The 17,707-nt window shown below is 46.9% G+C and overlaps 1 protein-coding gene across 2 annotated transcripts in view; it reads left to right on the top strand.

Moving 5' to 3' along the window:
* LOC144159079 (uncharacterized) overlaps positions 1-17,707 on the top strand; it is a 44,578-nt gene that overhangs the window by 18,307 nt on the left and 8,564 nt on the right. For both annotated transcript variants that reach the window (XM_077690344.1, XM_077690342.1), the window contains exons 6-10: positions 674-797; positions 1,006-1,048; positions 3,317-3,485; positions 4,951-5,333; positions 9,535-9,636. In XM_077690344.1, coding sequence (XP_077546470.1) covers positions 674-797; positions 1,006-1,048; positions 3,317-3,485; positions 4,951-5,333; positions 9,535-9,636 — 821 coding nt within the window. The remainder of the gene's footprint in view (positions 1-673; positions 798-1,005; positions 1,049-3,316; positions 3,486-4,950; positions 5,334-9,534; positions 9,637-17,707) is intronic.

Below are 17,707 nucleotides of genomic sequence, written 5' to 3'. Positions count from 1 at the left end.
GGTTTGCTGAAGTGAAGGGACACCTTAGAATGTTCTCGTGTTTTGGGAGTAGTTGGCTTAGGGTTGAAACCAAACGTCGGGCTATGCCACGACCTCCGGGCTATGCCACGACCTATGCCACGACCTCCTGAGACGACCTCCTGTTTTTATTCATTTATTGCACCTTCGTAGTGAGGATAAATAAGTACAGGTTAGTCAACCGGTTCAAAAAAAAAATTCATGACGTGAAATAAGTTTTTCCAGAGGCAAATAAATAAATGTGTCGGTTGACAGCTATCGCACCAAAAGTAGCTCACTGGCTAAGGCCTTTCAACAAAATGGTGAGGGTTCGATTCCCGCTTCTTGTGACTGCTTTCTTGATGGAGGCGAAAACAAGAATGGCTATGCGAACAAAATTTTTGTGGCTGATAAAGAAACCCTGGGGGTCTCGCGACAAAATGATGAAGGTTCGATTCCCGCTTCTTGTGACTTCTTTCTTGATGGAGGCGAAAACAAGAATGGCTATGCAAACAAAATTTTCGGGACTGATAAAGAAACCCTGGGGGTCTATATTCGTCCATGTCCTTCCTTACTAAAGTGTGCCTGAAATCCCGGGTGTAGCTTCGGGGTGTGAATACACAGATTTTAAACTTGGTTTGAACGGTTCCTTTGGACTTCGCTCTCTCTCTCGAAGGTACAAATGGCATTCTAAGCCAGCACCACAAGAAGAAGTCCAAAGCCGACAAGAAGAAACCCGGGAAGAAGGAGAAGGAGAGGAGATACACCAAGGCCGACATCAGCAACCCAACGGACTTCAAGTTAGTCCGCCTGCCCGCCTGGCCTTGCTCGTTCTTCGGTAGCGGGGGTTCACGCGACGTGTGACCATGTTGCAACTCTTGCTCATTTGAATGAGGAAAAAAAGTGTCTGTGGGCTGGGAGGCTCGCATTGCTTGGATTCAGGCCAAGTCTGCTGCTTGGGTGTGCACTTTTTATTGTCTTATGGCTTTTGCCTTCTTTATGTTTCAGGCATATCCAACACGTTGGCTGGGACCCTGACAAGGGATTTGACGTGAGTTCCACCCTTTCTGTCTCTCTCCTAAACTCCGCATAGGTTCTGTATAAGCCACATATCAACCACTGGTGTTAGCACATATCGAGTTGTAGGATTCACAGCGTGTGTGTTTAGTAAGCAGGCTGCTCATTTCTCACTGAATAGTACATTCACAAAAAAATTTCGTGCTCTGTTTTTTTTTCGCTACTATGTGTGCCTACCAGCCCAGTAATCTTGGAATGGCACATTAGATGGTTGACCGCAGTGTAAATAATTATCAGTTTTCGATTTGGACGAAACGAACACCGGGGCAGCTGCCATGACAGGATGGCACTCTTGGCGTCACTGGTCTCGTCGCTTCACGGCTGGTCTGGGCGCGCCCGCTAGAGCGAGCGAGCGTATCCAGGAAGGCCGTGGCCGCACGCATCCTTGCAGCATGGCGTAAGTCCCAAAACTGTGAAGTGATACAGAAGGCAGAGCAGCACGTGCCAACAGTAGCCAGCACATGCCAACAGTAGCCAGTAGCCAGTAACCCTCAACGCGTCATTGTGATACCAGTGGTGAAAGGGTATCTGTTCTGAGCTTTCTCTTGCATGCAAAGATTAAAATTGATTTAAAATATGCCTTATTGAATGGTTACTGTTGAAACTTCCTGGGAGATATCTCCATATACAAAAGAAGCTTTTTATGTAGGGATCTCGGCTCTGAAGCGTCACGTCGGTACTCCTTAACTCTTTCGTTGCGGTGGAAAAACAGCCGATTTTGAATGCGTCCACAACTTTTTTTTTCTCTTCAGCTACTGGATATATTTAGCATTGCTGTGCATGAAATTTGTAGCTTATAGATTGCTCTTTCAAACACATAACACCTGTTTTGTGGAAGGTACAATGATTTACTATTTGCTGGTCAAATAAGCAGAAAAAAATGTGCAAAAAAACTATACCCACAATGTATGTCGGCAATTGTACTGAGCCTAAAAATTTTTGAGGAATTCCAAGATATACAAGTCATTGCTACGTTCCTAAGCTATGATTCAATATATACATCAATGCCGTACACCAGGTTTTAGATTTTTGCGGGCCCGTCAACCTAGTGGCCCTGACATCCGTGCCACTCCGCGAAGCCACTTGAGAGTAAATCGGCCTCTCAAAAATATGCATCCAAGCATACTTGTTTGTGTTCCCACGCAAAATCTTTATCACTGCAATCGTAAAAAAAACAAAAGAAAAAAAAACCAGTGCTCTTGAGAAGCAGTGCACGTTGCTCTGCAGCACTAATCTGACCCGAGCGCCAGGCTATCTTGAAGGTGATAATGCGACATGGCGCGGTGCATTTGGCAAAATATCTTTGCTGCACGTTGTTCAGGCCTTACACATGAAAGTTAAACTGCAGTCGCCAGATAGGGAGCACGTTTTTTTATAAATACAGCGCGAAGTCAAAAATGAACCTTACCTGTCAGCACCTGTCAAAGTCTGAGGCCATTAAATGGGAGCGTTTTCATCAGAACTAAAATCAGACGAATCCATATCGTTGCTGGAGTCATCACTGCTGCTAGGGTAACAAAATTCAGCAGCGGAGCGCGCCAAGAAGTGGATGCCATTTTCGCGATTCGCCACTATTGCGGGTTCAAATTTCACTTTTGGCACCATCTCTGCACGTGAAATGTCAAAAAGATACTAAAATTGAAAAAGAAGTTGTCAATAAATACACCAAATGGCATTAGTTGTCCGCAAAGCACCGTTTTTGGCTTTCGCAGAACGTTTTAAATGATTGGAACTCTGTGTCCGATGGCCTGTGGCGCCGCAAGGTAAGAGTTCAATGCAGCGGTGAATTGGCTTCGAGTTGCACCACTCATCTCGGAGCAGGCACGTACACAGACACACACACACACCCACGCGACAACAGTAAAAACCAAAAACTTCAGGAAAGCAAAAAGCAAAATATAAAAGGGCTCATAGAGAGAGAGGACTCGGTACAAAGACGGTGATGGTGATGGACGGTGCTGCCTAAATAATACTTGCACTTTGTTGCCAGACAACACTTGACATTCTTCTAACGACCACTATACGATGAGGGGTGGCTTTTTTTTTTTTTCTTTTGGATAAAAACTCGACCTGTATGCCGGTTTACATGGTGCTTCTCCTTTTCTTCAAGCCAACATTGATTAATATTCATTATTTAGTGGTGGTAACATGGTTCACCGCACATGGACCGTTCTTTTTAGCAAGTGCGCCGCACATCAACTTTGCGACCTTCCGTTGTTGCGTTTGCCTTTCCTGGTTGCAGTTGGAGAACTACGTGGACAGCAAGGAGCTGAGCACACTGTTCGAGATGGCCATGGTGACCGAGAGCGACCTCAAGGAGCCCGGAACGCGCCAGTTCATCTACGACTTCATCGCCAAGAACGGCGGTGCAGACATGATTAAGGGCACTTCAGGCAAGGCAGGCGCTGCAGGTGAGGATGGCCGCGGGGGAAACTGCACTTCTCTGCTTTTCTGCACTGCAAAGAAGAGGCTGAAGAGGCTGCACAAAGGCTGAAACCTTGCGGGGAACAATTTGACATAATCATTGTCATCCTATGCATAATCATCCTATGCAGTTGGTTATAGCCTAAGGTAAGGTAGGCAAACATGGAAAAGCCTTGTGCAAAGTAGTCTGCCCTTTAAAGGCGTTATAATAAAAAAAAGGGGGGGGGCCTTGGCTTGCTGTCAAATTCAGCAACGTTATGCTCAAAACTTTGTGGCTCTTGTTTTGGGTCGTTAGTATTTTGTCACCATCATCATCATCATTTATTGTACCCTTAAAGAGTGGAGTATTACATAAGGGGAGGGCAAGTGCAAAATTCCACGATGGGTGATGGTCGATGGTACAGGCATACACATGAGGCAGGCTGATAACGAAATGGCAGCAACCTTTGCAAATACATATATACATGATGGAACTGTAACAATACTAAAAAAAGGAAACTAACAACAACTGTAGTATTTTTATGATTAACTGTTTGAATACTCTATGAGAGCACTCGATGAGAGCCCCGAAAATTGGAGTGCACCTTGTTGCCCTAGTTGAAGCACGACTGGCTGTGGACCACTTCTTGTCTTTGTGTCTTGTCTTTGTGTTTTCTTGCCTAAGTTATGATTGCATCTCTCGCATTAGTTATTGTAAAAAAAATAATTGCCATAAAAAGAAAAAGAGGCATCGTCCCTAGCACGTAAGCCACCCTTTTGTTCTGGCTTTGCTTGTGGGAAAATGTGTTCACTTCTACTACCCAGCTAGACATTTTAATTGCCAGCTGTGGCAGCCTTTCCTCCAAAGAAAGCTAAGTGCACAAGCATTCGTTCACTGTGGGTTCGTTCACGGTGGGTGTAAGCATCTTTAAACGTCCTAAATAAAGCCCAAGCCCTGTTCACATAATGCCGCGTAGCAGTGCAAGTGTCACCACAGCATTGAAACCAGTGAACTTAAAGGGACATCATAAGCCGCACAGGCGTTTGGGCACAGTCACAAAGTTATCTGCCTGCGAATGGCAATTTCATTTTGTTTCAAGCTAATCTACAGGTGAAGGTCTTGCCAAGGTACTTCCTCCAGCCTTGACCGATTTTAAAAGAAAAGGGGGGCAGAAGCTTGCAAGTTTACTTATTGAACGATGGAACTTGTATCACAAGTTCGGCAATTTGTGTCGAAAACTCGCTGGCTCCTGTAGTTTCCTTTGCATAGATCCGTTCACCCTGTACGTTGCTCTGTACATCAGTTAGCTTTGATTCGCAAGCTTTGTGGCCGCCGTTGATCAGTTTTCAGTGCATCCATGTGGGTAGCTTTTATGCCTTGTCGCAGGGGTCACACGGGCACGTTAATAGAGTGACATAGTGACGTTACTTGCTCATTGTTTGTCCCTAATCATCTTTTCTCCCCTTCCACAGCACCCCCAGCACCCCCGGCGGTGCCGTCCCGAGAGCACACAACAGGTCCGCCCACCCGGCCGCCCCCGCACCCCCACCCGCCCAACGGGGCGGTGCCACGAGCGATGCCGCCTCCCCCGCCCGTGCGGACGGGTCAACCGCGGGCCCCGCCCACTCCCTTGAGCAACGGCCGGGCGCGCTCCGCGGCCTCCCCTCAGGCAGCCCCGCCCCCGCCTCCACCGCCTCCCCCGCCACTGGGAATGGGCGGAGCCCCGCCCCCGCCGCCCCCGGCTGCCCCCGTGATGCCGGCGGCCAACGGGATCGGCGCAGGGCTGGGCGGAGGAGGCGGCCAGGATGCCCGAGGGGCCCTGCTGGAGCAGATCCGCAAGGGCAAGCCGCTCAACGTGAGTCCGCCCTTCAGGGGTGTCAACGCCACCTGGTGCTTGTTCACCTCCCTCTCCCGTTGGCGGTCTGCCGTCTGCGCTATGCGAAGCCATCATACCTCGGCAAAGTTGGCGCGGCTCACTCAAACTCGCTCACAAATTTATTTTCAAATCAACACTCACTCAAACTCAGACTCATTGCTGAGCAGCACATCTGCGCTCACTCAAACTCACAGTGAGCGCAAAACTCAGAACTCACTAGGACTCAAAACTCAAAATGTACTCAGTACTCACTCGGACTCAAAACTCAAAATGGGCTCAGAACTCACTCGGTCTCAGGCGTGCTCAAACTCAGTCGGGCTCAAACTCACTCAAGTTCAAACTCACCATGCCACATTAGCCTCGCGTTCACTCAAACTCACGTGTGAGTTTGAGTCCAAATGAGTCTGAGTGAATGGACTCATGAGTGAGTCCGCCGACCTCTGGAAGCCATGCAACTGAGAGTGTGTCAGTCTTGGGTCTGCGATGTGATCGGCACCCCTAGGCTCATTGTTTCTTTTCTCGCTGCATCACGGAATGATTGATGTTGCACTCGCTGTAAAAGTTAGCAACTTGTAGAGAGACTTAAGCGAGGGGTGTTTTACTCATACGAGAGTTGCCTAAACAGGGATGTCACTTTTGAGATTTGAGTGTGTGCTCAAGGTGGGGATTAGAGCAAACTTACTTATTTTTCAGTGTAGTGTAACGAGGTTTGTTACGCACCTTGGAAAGCACTCGAAACGGTGATATTGAAAGTTTCGTAATGGTGCCTTCAATAGTTTTTGTGTTATGGAGATTTACACGTTTCCTGCTCATGGAAAGCCTGTGAAGTGACGAAACGTGGTAGGAAGTTCTGAAAACTTTTACATTGTAGTCAAAAGAACACTACAGGGTATGGCATTCTTAATTTTTTTAAACCTTGTATTTTTTATATATACAGCATTATTTTCACCTGTAACCATTTGGACACAACTAGCATTGGCGTAAATACTACATAAAAATTAACAAGGCCCTAAATTTAAAATCATGAATTGTCGTACCCTGCAGAACACTTCAAGGATTCAAAAGAAAAAAAATTACACCATCTTCCCGTAGGGGAACCCTGAGTAGTATGCGAAGCAGCCATGGGGTCGACTGAAGTTCCCATTAGTTTTCAGTTCGTCGTTTCCGTTGGCGTTCAGCTTCGCGTGCCTTCGTTGTATCAGTAGCTTCTTGACACAGTTTGAATGAGTGAAGGACATAAGGCGCCTTCGTAGCAGATGCTCCCGTCTCGGTTTGTAGCGCAGTGGGAAGAGCGCCACGTACCTCCCGTTGCGGCCAGAGAGTCGTGGGATTGAAACCGGGTGCCGCCTAACTACTACTTTTTATAGTGGACTGCGCTGACGTCAGCCCAAACGCTGGCGGGGCTGAAGAGACGCGCATGCACAGTAGACGGCGGACAACGACAACGAGGGAGGGAAGGACACAGTCCCGAGCATGAGATGCTCTGCATCTAAAACAATAAACAGGAACAAAATCTGTCCAGTGGTTGCGGTGGTATCCTGTCCACGAGCAACAGGGAATGCCTGAAACGAACTTTTGAGGAAACAGCTCTCAAAGTTTACGGAGCACTTGGATGTCCCTCAAAAGGCACCGGACCGCATAGTCCTTGCTGTCCTTGCTAGAGAACGACCTCTTGGGCTTTTGCCCCTTGATGTGATGTGGCGTCGCAAAAATGAGTCTCTTTCGGTCATCGCGACCGGTTTGGCTTGCGCCTCCGCTGACAGAATAATTTTTTTAGCACCTTTAGAGGCCGTTTTTCAGCACAATATTTTTATACAGCATAGAATAACAGTTCTGGAAGCCAAAGCGGACAGTTTCCTTTTTTCTTTTTTTCCTCGGCAATTTTCGCGACCCGATCACCGCACCCCCCTCAAGGGCCCAGGTGTTTGAATTCAGATCAAAGCCTCCAGTTGCGGTGCTGTTTGAAAAAATAAGGGGGGATGGCACATCTATTGCCCAGGGAAAACGAAATGGTCACTGCATCGAAGCGATTGCACTGCTACAAAACAGGAAGGTTTAACGGTACTTGGTAGAGTCGAACCCTGCAATAGCAAAACTCGTTTCTCTTGCCGTAACTAGCGGTGCACGGTTCGATTTCGATTCTAAGTCGACCCCCAACATTGGATTGTCAAATTTGAAAAAAAAGGGTCGACCTACAATCGTGTAAATATGGTAGGTGTCAATAAGAATTCGTGTGTGTGCCTGGTACCCATAGTTACTAACGTAGCCGGGGAGAGCTATTTTTCTTTTGCCTGGCAAGCAGTCACGCAGAAATATCAGCCGACCGACCCGTCTGCGATCATCTAACGTTTGAATATTATTTTCTTTCATCAGAAGAGATGGTGAGTCATGCCTACTGTATTCCCCATAAATAAATCGGACGGATTTTCTCGGCAGTTTCTCTTACTGAGAAATGTCTTTTTTAGTAAAAGGACCCCAGACCACTGAAGCATATTCTAATTTCGCTCAGACACATGCAATGATGGCTGCCCCATCTTGTAGCGATAAAAATTTCTGCTTTTGGGCTAGCGGAGACATCTCGTCGAGAGTGAACGGGCCAATCACCACTCGCACAATGAACGCACGCATGCTGTTCAGCTGTGGTGGCTAGTTCAGCGGTAGCCAGCTCAAGCCATGCTGTGAGTCACCACCCTGACCAGCTATCACCGGCAATTCAGAGGCGCAGAGGATAACTTGTGTCGCCCCACGGTGGCGTCGCTGTGAGGCTGCCTCCACGGTCGCCTGCTGCATGGTCTGTTTCGTAAGCAAATATTTTTGCCTTGTTCAAAAAAGGCGGCCTTGTGCAAGCGCGCTGTGGCAGAAGTTTACGCAATTTGAGTCTGCAAAAAAGGCAGTTGAGCACTTTTTTGACACCAAAAGCCTTGAATGGGTAGATAAGATTCTGACCGGACTTGTGTCGAATTTCATAATTGCGGGGTCACTGCCAAAGACATTTCTTTTCCAAGAGATATGACATACATGTGCTTGTGCGGACATTTGCCGGGAATCCAAAAATATTTCGTTGCCGCGGGATTTTCGTAGTCGTGGGGTTTCGTTATTGTGGGGTTTAACTCAACTCAAAAATGAAGGAAGCTCACACTAACGTGTAAGACTTGAAGGCAGCAAAGCTGTACGCAGCCTTCACTCGAAAAATTATGACTTGCTAAACAGCCATGCTGTTAATAAATAGCATCAGAAAATTGGGAATTTTTGAGAAAAGAAAGCCATTTTCTATCAATCTATCTATCTACCACATCTATCTTTCTATCTATCTACCACACAGCGCAGATTTTGAAGTAAGGGGCAATGAAAAGATGAAGTGCTTGCAAGTACAAAATGTGGATATGAGTGGCATAGGTAGTCATGTGGTTCAACCATGAAGCAACTTTCACAACTTTCAGGAAACCTTCCCAACAGTTGTTACGATTAAGTGTAGTGCTTGCAGCGATTTTGGTAGCCCTATTCTACTTGATGCATTAGCGATTTATTTTGGGCTAATACAGCATGTGGAAAAGTAATGGCAGCTTGCTGCAGTAATCATCTATTATTACACTATTTTGTATGCCATCATCTGCAACTTTGTGTCTGTGACGTGGGGATTTTTTTTTTTTCTTTCAATATTTTTTTTCTTCTACTGAGTTGCTACACATTTCAAAATTAACTGCACCAAAACCCCCGTTTTTTCTTCTTGCTTTAGCTCCCGTAAGTAGTAATCTGTTGAGAACATATCTTCCCTTTTACTACTAGCGCAGTGTTGCAGTTTGTCACTTGAAAATTTAAAGGAATAACTGTCTTTTAATACTGGCGGAGACTCTTAACAATTCCGAATCAACGAGGGCTTGTTTACTCTTGACAGCAATCGTTTGTTGATGCCTAGTGGGTTTTGTTGCTGTTGGGTGTGCTGCAAATTGTGCATTCAAAAGTTGTGGTCTTTTTTGAGAGGTACAGGAAAATTAAAAAATGTAGCAGCTGTACATTAAAACAAACATTTAAGCCAGAAGCCAATATTCTGGTTTTATCACACACAAATATTTTGTGCGCATTCCCAAAGTGCTACTTTACAATGTTGACCATTGGTTTCAGTGAGTTGTGGTGTTTAAACTGAGTTTGTGTTGCTTCTGCTCTGGACCTCTTTGCGCAGCATGTTGATCCCGAGACGGAGTCCACGCACAGCACACATAGCAACCCCGACAGCCGGGAGGCCCTACTGGACCAGATCAGGGGCGGCGTGCAGCTCAAGTCGGTGAGTAGCGGGACACGCAGTTCTCTGTAGTTGCTCTAAGTACTTAGAGGTGTCTTAAAGGAATAGTGGCACGAAATTTCAAAGCTGAGATAGCCATGTAAAACGCTTCCTCCCAGCAAGTTTCACCAGTAATCGTTCAGTATAGGCACCGGTCACTGCTCAGAGGGCGCGACGAATAAGTACACCCAGCGCCGCCCCGCAGAAGCTTGAGCTAACTTTGGGTCGGTGAGAGGCAGATGGCGGCCACGCGATATTCGGCACCTCTCGGTTTGTTTTTGCGATTTTGCAATTGTTTTTGAAAGGTGTCTCGACCTTGAAAACTGTTCTGGCAAATAGTTTCCCCGTGTCTCAAGTGCTTCTGTGCGATTTCCGGACAATTACGGGGCTGAACTACTACTGTCGGCCTCGCGTGCGCGAGAAGTTAGAGATTGTACGTTCCCGCGCGCGTGTTCGCCGTGAAAGAAATTTACGCGACATACATCGTTGCGAAGTCCCATTCTCAGCAATGGAAGGTTATTTACAGCGCCAATTCAGGTCAGTAGCCAGCATATTCAACGGCACTCCACGACAGAAGCGTGTTTGTGTTATTGTTTCCTCTGTTCGCGCAACCACACTAGAGTTACTTTTTCGGTTGCCCTTCTTCGGCTCGGTTGGTGTTGTCACTAATTAACAACGCATTCCAAACGTTATTAGCTGTTGACAAAGTAAACGCAGTTCCACACAGTTCGAAATCTGCTGCGGAGCGGCGGTTGTCTGTACGAAGATTCCGTTTAGTTTCGGCTTCTATCTTGTGAGTAATGTTAGAGTCGCCTTAGTGGCTAATTGCTGTACAGTTTGTTCAGGCCGTTCGGAATTCTCCAAAAAAGTATTTCCTCCTCCTCCCCATCCTCTGCTTAAACAATAATAACCTCAACTTTCAGAGTACGCAAAACGCATTAAAGAAGTCAGCGCGAGTGAATGCAACCTTGCCTTTGATAGCTTTCCACGCTCTCGCTTGGAATGTGTGGCCGGACTATGTACACTTCGGGGAACAAAGTATAGCAGTAGGCGGGATGCGTATTGACCGTCTTTATATTGCTTTTGGAATCACCCGCGAAGTGCTGTGAATGCATATTCTTGTGCCGCCTTTTGGTATGCATTCGGTGCCGTGAATGTCGCTAAAAAAAGGTTACTGCTGATAAAACAATACTGGCAGAAGCGGTAATACCCTGTGTTATGCAACTACTACGACGGCATGCGATTCATCGCAGCGCGTGATGTGTATGAACACTGAAAGCAAACGTTTTAGTTTTGCGGCCCTTCGTGTCTTCGCTGCGCATAAACGGTAATCGTACTCATAATTTACTCCTTTCACTGACAAAAAATGTCATGAATTTCTTACTTCCTTGACTTTTCTTACCGCTAAAATTATTTCTTGCGACGCTTATTCTCCCACGGCTGCCCGAGCGAGAAACCTGTACGGAACGATGGCAGGCTGCCTTTCGTGATTGTGGCTGTCTTTCGCGCAGCAGTAGCGGTGCTGCCACTAATCCTTTTCTGCAGCTTTTTGATCCTCTCGGACCCTGCAACTTGCAATTATAACTATGTTTCTTAAAAACTTCCACCACACAACGTCGAACCGCACACAGCGCGTGTGTTTTTACGTGCGCTGAACGGCCGGTCGCGACATCCACCGACCCAGAGTTGCTAAGCGGCGGCGAGAGGCGGCGCTGGAGTCGCGCGCAAACTGCAGTGTCCGGTGCCTATGACATATTTTAAATCCATTCTAATCTCTGCCCGCACGAGAAAACCCAGAGCGGGTCAGCATGACATATCTGCTACTTGCCCCAAACTGCCGACGTCGGGGCTCCCATGACGTAGCCGACGCGCTGGCTGCGGTTGGCGCGCGCTGCTACACTGTGTGTACACGTCATGGTTTTGGGAATGACGTCATGCTGCTTGGGCGCGCGGGAAGGGTGAAGACCTCAGCCGGTCTGGGCGAGCGCGTGCGCTCACTCGCGCGCGCATCCAGACTGGGAGCAGTGCAGCAGGAATGGTGACGTCAGGTGCTACCTCCTGTCATGGCGGACGCTCGGCATTCATTTTGTCAAAACCGAAACTGACACGAATAAACGACGCCATAAATGATTGTTTACGCTGCTATCGACCGTCTAATGTGCCATTCTGTGATAAGTGGGCTAAGAGGCACCCATAGCAGCGACAAAAACATAACACAAAAAATTTCGTGTCAGTACTCCTTTAGGGGGCACACTGGTCTTAAACCAAAAATGTTTATTTTGGCAGTTACTGTGATCAAAACTGTAGAACATGTGTAGTTTTTCATTCTGATTGTAGACATAAAATTTGTTTTTGTGTAAAACGACTACACTCAAATTTATTCGGATTTTCATATTTGATTTTTTGACAGCCTTTGTAAACAAACTGCCGAAGTGATGCAGCTGAACAAGGCACCAGTGAACTGTGCACAACTCAAGGAGTGCAGTAAGACTAACAGCATCACTCTGTTTGGCCTGTAGCAGAAGTTACAACCGTTTGAAGTTCGGACTTTGAAGGCAAAACTGGTTTTTCTGGTTCCCACCTTCAAAGCCCAAACTTCAAACGGTTGTAACTTCTGCTACAGGCCAAACAGAGTGATACTGTTAGTCTTACTGCACTCCTTGAGTTGTGCACAGTTCACTGGTGCCTTGTTCAGCTACATCACTTTGGCAGTTTGCTTACAAAGGCTGTCAAAAAATCAAATATGAAAATCCGAATAAATTCTAATGTAGTCGTTTTACACAAAAACAAATTTTATGTCTACAATCAGAATGACAAATACAGTGTAGACCATTTATAACGTAACCGCTTATAGTGCGGGACCGGATATAACGCGGGTTTTTGTGACCACCGGTTTGCCTCCCATAGAACTCAATGCATAAGCATACCGCTTAAGATGCAGTTGGCCGAACCACAATACCGTTTATAGTGCAGTTTTTCGGCGGGTCTGCTGATCGACCGGCGCAGCTGGGGCATCGTTTTAAGGTAGCAAAAGAAAAAAAAGATGATGAAATCGGCCATTTGACGCAGCGCGCACCCCTTGCTCTCCTCTAACTTCGACACAGAAGAAAAAAATAGGCACCCTTTAGTTAGCGCGTACGTGATAACCACAGCTGTCCTTGCTTGATGCACCTCGGAAGATAGCGACCGACTCCCCGTCCGCGCGTGGCAAGTTGTTTCTATTAATCGTACCGCATGGCCCGTTTTCGCACATGAATTGTGCACATCGGCGTTGCGCGTGCGTTTTTTTCATGCTCGCGTCTACGATTCCGCGCTCGCGGTGGCTTCTTCGCGTGGCAGTGGTGACTTGCACCAATGGAAAGACGCGCACCTAACGGCGGGAGATTCGTAGCGCCCCGAGTCGGCTAGCCGCGCCAGAGGTGTTTAGGCCAACGTTTAGTTGGTTTAGGCTAAAGTCCCTCGATCAGATGAAGGGACTTTAGTTTAGGCTTACGACCGCGGTATTTTTTGATGGGCGCTTTCACAAGCAGCGTGGATGGCAGTTTATATTCCACTTTGCGGTCACATTATCAGCTCTTTTCTTGCATGAGCATCTTCGCTTGCGCCTCGTGCGGCATTTCAGCGAGCGGTTAGAAGTTGTCGCTGGAGCTGCCTGCACCGCTTCACGGCCAGTGCCGACGCCATGTTGCCGCCTCTTACTGCGCCGCCCGCGCCGGCGTCGCCGCGCCTGCGGCGTGCGCTGCACGTTTTCGCGAGAAATCGCTCCATGCGGTTCACGCTTTAGAACATTGTACAGATAAGCCACCGCTCTTTCCGAACAAGCCAGCCGCGCGAAGGTTTCCACCACCAGTACGTTGCGCTGATAAGTAGCCGCCTTCGGCATCGTGAACACAAGGTGGGGTGAAAAAAAAATCCCGCTGGCCTTTCTTATCATGTCCTGCGGCATCTTCATAGACGCAAAAAACGCAGCCATGGTCTTTCAAAACACAAACACAACGGAAGTTAAAGCCGCACTCGCCGTTTGTAAGACCGCGCTTTTGCAATGTGAGACCCTGCAGCAGCGGCTGATGTTAAAAATAATACGAAATAAAGACCCTGCCTTCGTTTTTAGGTGCTGTGCGTTTGGGTGATAAAAAATTTAGGATGACTTGAGAGATAGGTGGCGATTTGGTTGAATTCGCGCACTTTTTGGTTATAGTGCGGTACCGCTTATAGTGCGGATTTTTGCGGCTCCCGCGACATACGTTATAAGCGGTCTACACTGTATTCATTTTACAGCGGTAAGAATGCTGGGGCAAACAATGAAGTTACAAAAATGCGCGGCAACCATGGAAGTACCAATGAGCACTGCTGCTGGTACTGGGCGCACTACACTTTTTTCTAGCTGCCCAGCACTGCAGCTCTTTGGGGTTTTCTCAGACGACACTGGCCAATTGGCGTAAGCAACGTTGTCTAATGTGACCATGTTTGTCGAGCATACCCCATGTTTCACGAAACAATTTCTTTCTACCGCAACAAAAACAAGCCAGGTGCAAATACGGTAAAAAACAAAGGAATGGCACACAACGGTCCGCGGCTGAGTATGGTAGCGCCGCCTGGGGGAACTGACAGTAAGCAAGGCTGCAGAGCCAAATGACGCACAGTGGAGAGATGCACATATACACCGTGTTTATTCGGATAACGAACGTACCAGTAGCTGTCAAGCTGTTTCTTACCTGTACGTAAAGAGCACCCTACTAGGGGGGGAAGAAATGCGGTTACAAAACGTACTGCTGTGGAATGTGGCACATCTACCGGGCTGATTACTTGGAGGTAGCTGCAAAGCCATCGGCAGCACCTTTTTAGCTTGTGGCAGGAGCGGCGGCCATTAGCTTAGCCTCTGGTTGGGCACAGTGGCATCTGACCTGGGAAGGCAAGCTCGTGCATTTGTGGTATAGATACAGGGGTGAGACAGTTGCGCATATTGCGCACTTTTGATACAAATTTGTTTTCCTGCGCCAGGCTGCTTCAAAAGCTTGAAAATTGCAGAAATTGCGCCAAACTGCTCCAAAGGAGTCTGAGAGCCAAGGATTTGAACGCTCCCGCCAGTTTCAGTGGGGAAAAATGCTTACTGCCGGCATAATTTACCAGCACCCCGAAGTGATGCTGTTTGTAAGGTCTAATTTATTGATCATTCCATAAAAAAAAAAAAAGCATAAAATTGTCCCCAAGATAGTTTTTTCGAAAGTCACAATGTCGGGTTGCACATGTAATATTCTGTGCATTTTTGAAGTTTCCCCATCTATAACCATTGAGAGGTCCTGTGGAAAAAATACTTATGTGTACTGAGGTGACAAACTACTTGGGCAAGTTGATCAAGAAACGGCACTTTTCGGAGCACCGTATCTCCGGAACGACATCTGCCACCTTGGTTTGGTGAAGAGTGGAAAAGATGGCCGCCGGGTGAAGCAGTTGCTCGTGTTTGAGGCAGAGTGCTGTTTGCTGATTTCTACCGTGGGTTTGATTATGGGGTGGCTGTGTTTATATTTAGTCGTTTGATCTGTTGCGGGAAGTTGCGCGACTCGAAGGACGGGAGTTCATAAAAAAAAAACGAAGTGCTCGCGAATTGGCCGTGTTTCAACCTTGAGTGTGAAGTGAAATTCGGACTCATTGCGATGTTATAAAACGCTGAGTTATTGCTGCCTTTGACAGTGAGCTTGCGAGCGGCGGGAATGGTACGATTGACACTGCACAAGTGGCGGTGCAGGCTACATCGCCGCAAAATGTTCAAGCAGTGTCCGATAGCGGGATGGGCTATTATTGCACGCTAGTAATAATGGTTCATCTACCTGAAATGAAACTTAATGCCAAAAAGGAGGTGGATAAACGTACCAACGTGACTCAAATTACGATCGTAGTGAACGTGCACCTTGGACATTGAAATGGGAGGTGGGGTGCGATGGTTGTCACCTCGCTGCGCGCAACTTTTGCCGTGGCTCTACACTTGTGCGTAAAGCCGAATGTGGGATTACAAAAATAATCATTTCGGCATGCACATGATAATAAAAATGCATCTTAGTTTTTCAATTCGAAATTTTCAGCTGCACTCCACGCTATCTATGCATGAAATTAAAAATGGTTTGTAAAAAGGCAGCGTAGCTCATACCTTGTGATTTTCTGGTAGGAAAAACTTTATTTAAAGGTTTTTTTCGGTGTTATGTGCATTCAAAACTGATTAAACAGTGCACTGACCCCCCCCCCTCCCCCTTCCCCCCCTCGAGTTGCAAAAAATTTGTTTTTTTAGTCTCTAAGGTGACATACTAAATGTCATTCTTCTGCTCCAAATCAAGGTTCTTCTGCTCCAAAATCGAGATTTCGCTGTTCCAAAAACTGCTGCCAAATATGATTCAGCTGTCTCACCCCTGTAGATAGGATGATGCGGGTTCAAGACTAAACAGAAAAACATTCTTGCTTTTGACTCTGAAGAACAGTAGAATAAAAACTGCAATGACAGCTGCTTACAACGTATACATCACAGCGCAGCGCCAGCAGTGCTCATTCGCGTGATTTCAACTGGGTACGGATCGGCTGTAGCTTTGGCTTGGCTAACCGGGCCTGCGCCTCGTGTAAAGACAGCCAGCTATGTCGTTATCGCCAGAAAACAATGGCATCCATGAGTTTGTTTTTGTTATAGCTCATTGTAGTTTTTATTTAAACGTGGCGCCGTGGGCGCACGGCGCACGTTTAACTCTTTCCTACCCATGGGAAAAGCAGTGATTTCAGGTAGTCTAGCAAACAATTGTTTTCCAGTCACAAGAAATGTGCAACATATACCGTATAGTCAAAATATAGGTCGAGTTGGAATATTGATCGACCCCGTTACCTCACGGCCGAGAAATTGGGAAAAAAAAAATTACATACACAGCATCGTTTCATTGAGGCTATAAGCACTTTTTTCTCATGTCTGGTTACTCATTAGAGCTGTCTGGAATCACATAGGGTGACTGCTTCCATCTTTAAACACTCACAAGACCATGTCATCAGGAAGCGCGTTCCAAGCATAAAACGACCACGATCGGATCGTCACGAGAGCCGGTCTGTGCAGGCGGCCAGCAGGCATCTTGGGGTTGTCGCCGGCCATCCATTCGTACAGATGTCGCGCGATGCTTGCGAATAAAATTCGCCACCTTGCCCTTTAGTTCCAGGTGCACAGCTCGGCGCCCACGGAACAACGTTTTCTATGCGTTGCATACCGATAGCTGCCCAATCAATCAATCGATCAATTTATCAATACCTGAAAATGCTTATACCAGTAGCTTACGCCCTTCAGCTTACGCCAGTAGCAAGCACTCTTTTCGATGACACTGAACTGGCACTGGTCAGACGCGTTGCCGTTGGCTCAAGCATACTATGTGACGGTTCTTTTAAATGCTGTGGTGAACTGGCGCCAAGTGCCTCAACTTCTCTTGAGCAAGAAGAAAATAGCACACGCAAGCATAGCACATGCTCCTTGACAGCGACAGGACCGGAGAAAAGAAACAAAACAAAGATGGCGGCACGTCCGATTGATGCTGATGGCGATGGTGCCTTTGCAGTTTGGATGGGCCCGATGGGCTTCCTGGTTGCCAGACTACAACTAATATTAAGCCAGTGGCCGGTATATAGGTCGAGGGGTGACTTTTCGGCAAATTTATGGGTAAAATATCTCGACCTATATTCCCACTCATACATTAAGTGTATGGTATCGAATTGTAGAAGAGTAAATTGCTTGACAACAGAAATTTTCATTTGAAATAAATAAAGCTCTACTGAAAAGTTTTGGGACAAACAAAAGAATAAGCAAAACATTGGTGTTGCTCCACACACACACAAAAAAAAACCCAAAATTTAAGATGTACATTTGTACATATACTATCAGTGCGAAACTCCCGCAAATATCAAATGCCCAACTGTAAAATTTCTTGACTTGCACAAAAATGTCAGCACTACTGGGTTTTGTGCCACTGTACAAAGCAGTTCCTCGAAACATAGGTTGGCGACACATCCATTGCAGAAAACACTCGTTTTCTGCTCCACTTTTTTTTTTGTTCGTTCC

This window comes from Haemaphysalis longicornis, unplaced genomic scaffold (assembly GCF_048455015.1).
Source record: "Haemaphysalis longicornis isolate Haplotype H1 unplaced genomic scaffold, Haemaphysalis longicornis Haplotype H1 scaffold_10, whole genome shotgun sequence".
In the NCBI taxonomy this organism is placed as follows: Eukaryota; Metazoa; Arthropoda; class Arachnida; order Ixodida; family Ixodidae; genus Haemaphysalis; species Haemaphysalis longicornis.
Note: the sequence above shows the minus strand (reverse complement) of the source record. Positions and strands in the feature narration are given on the sequence as shown.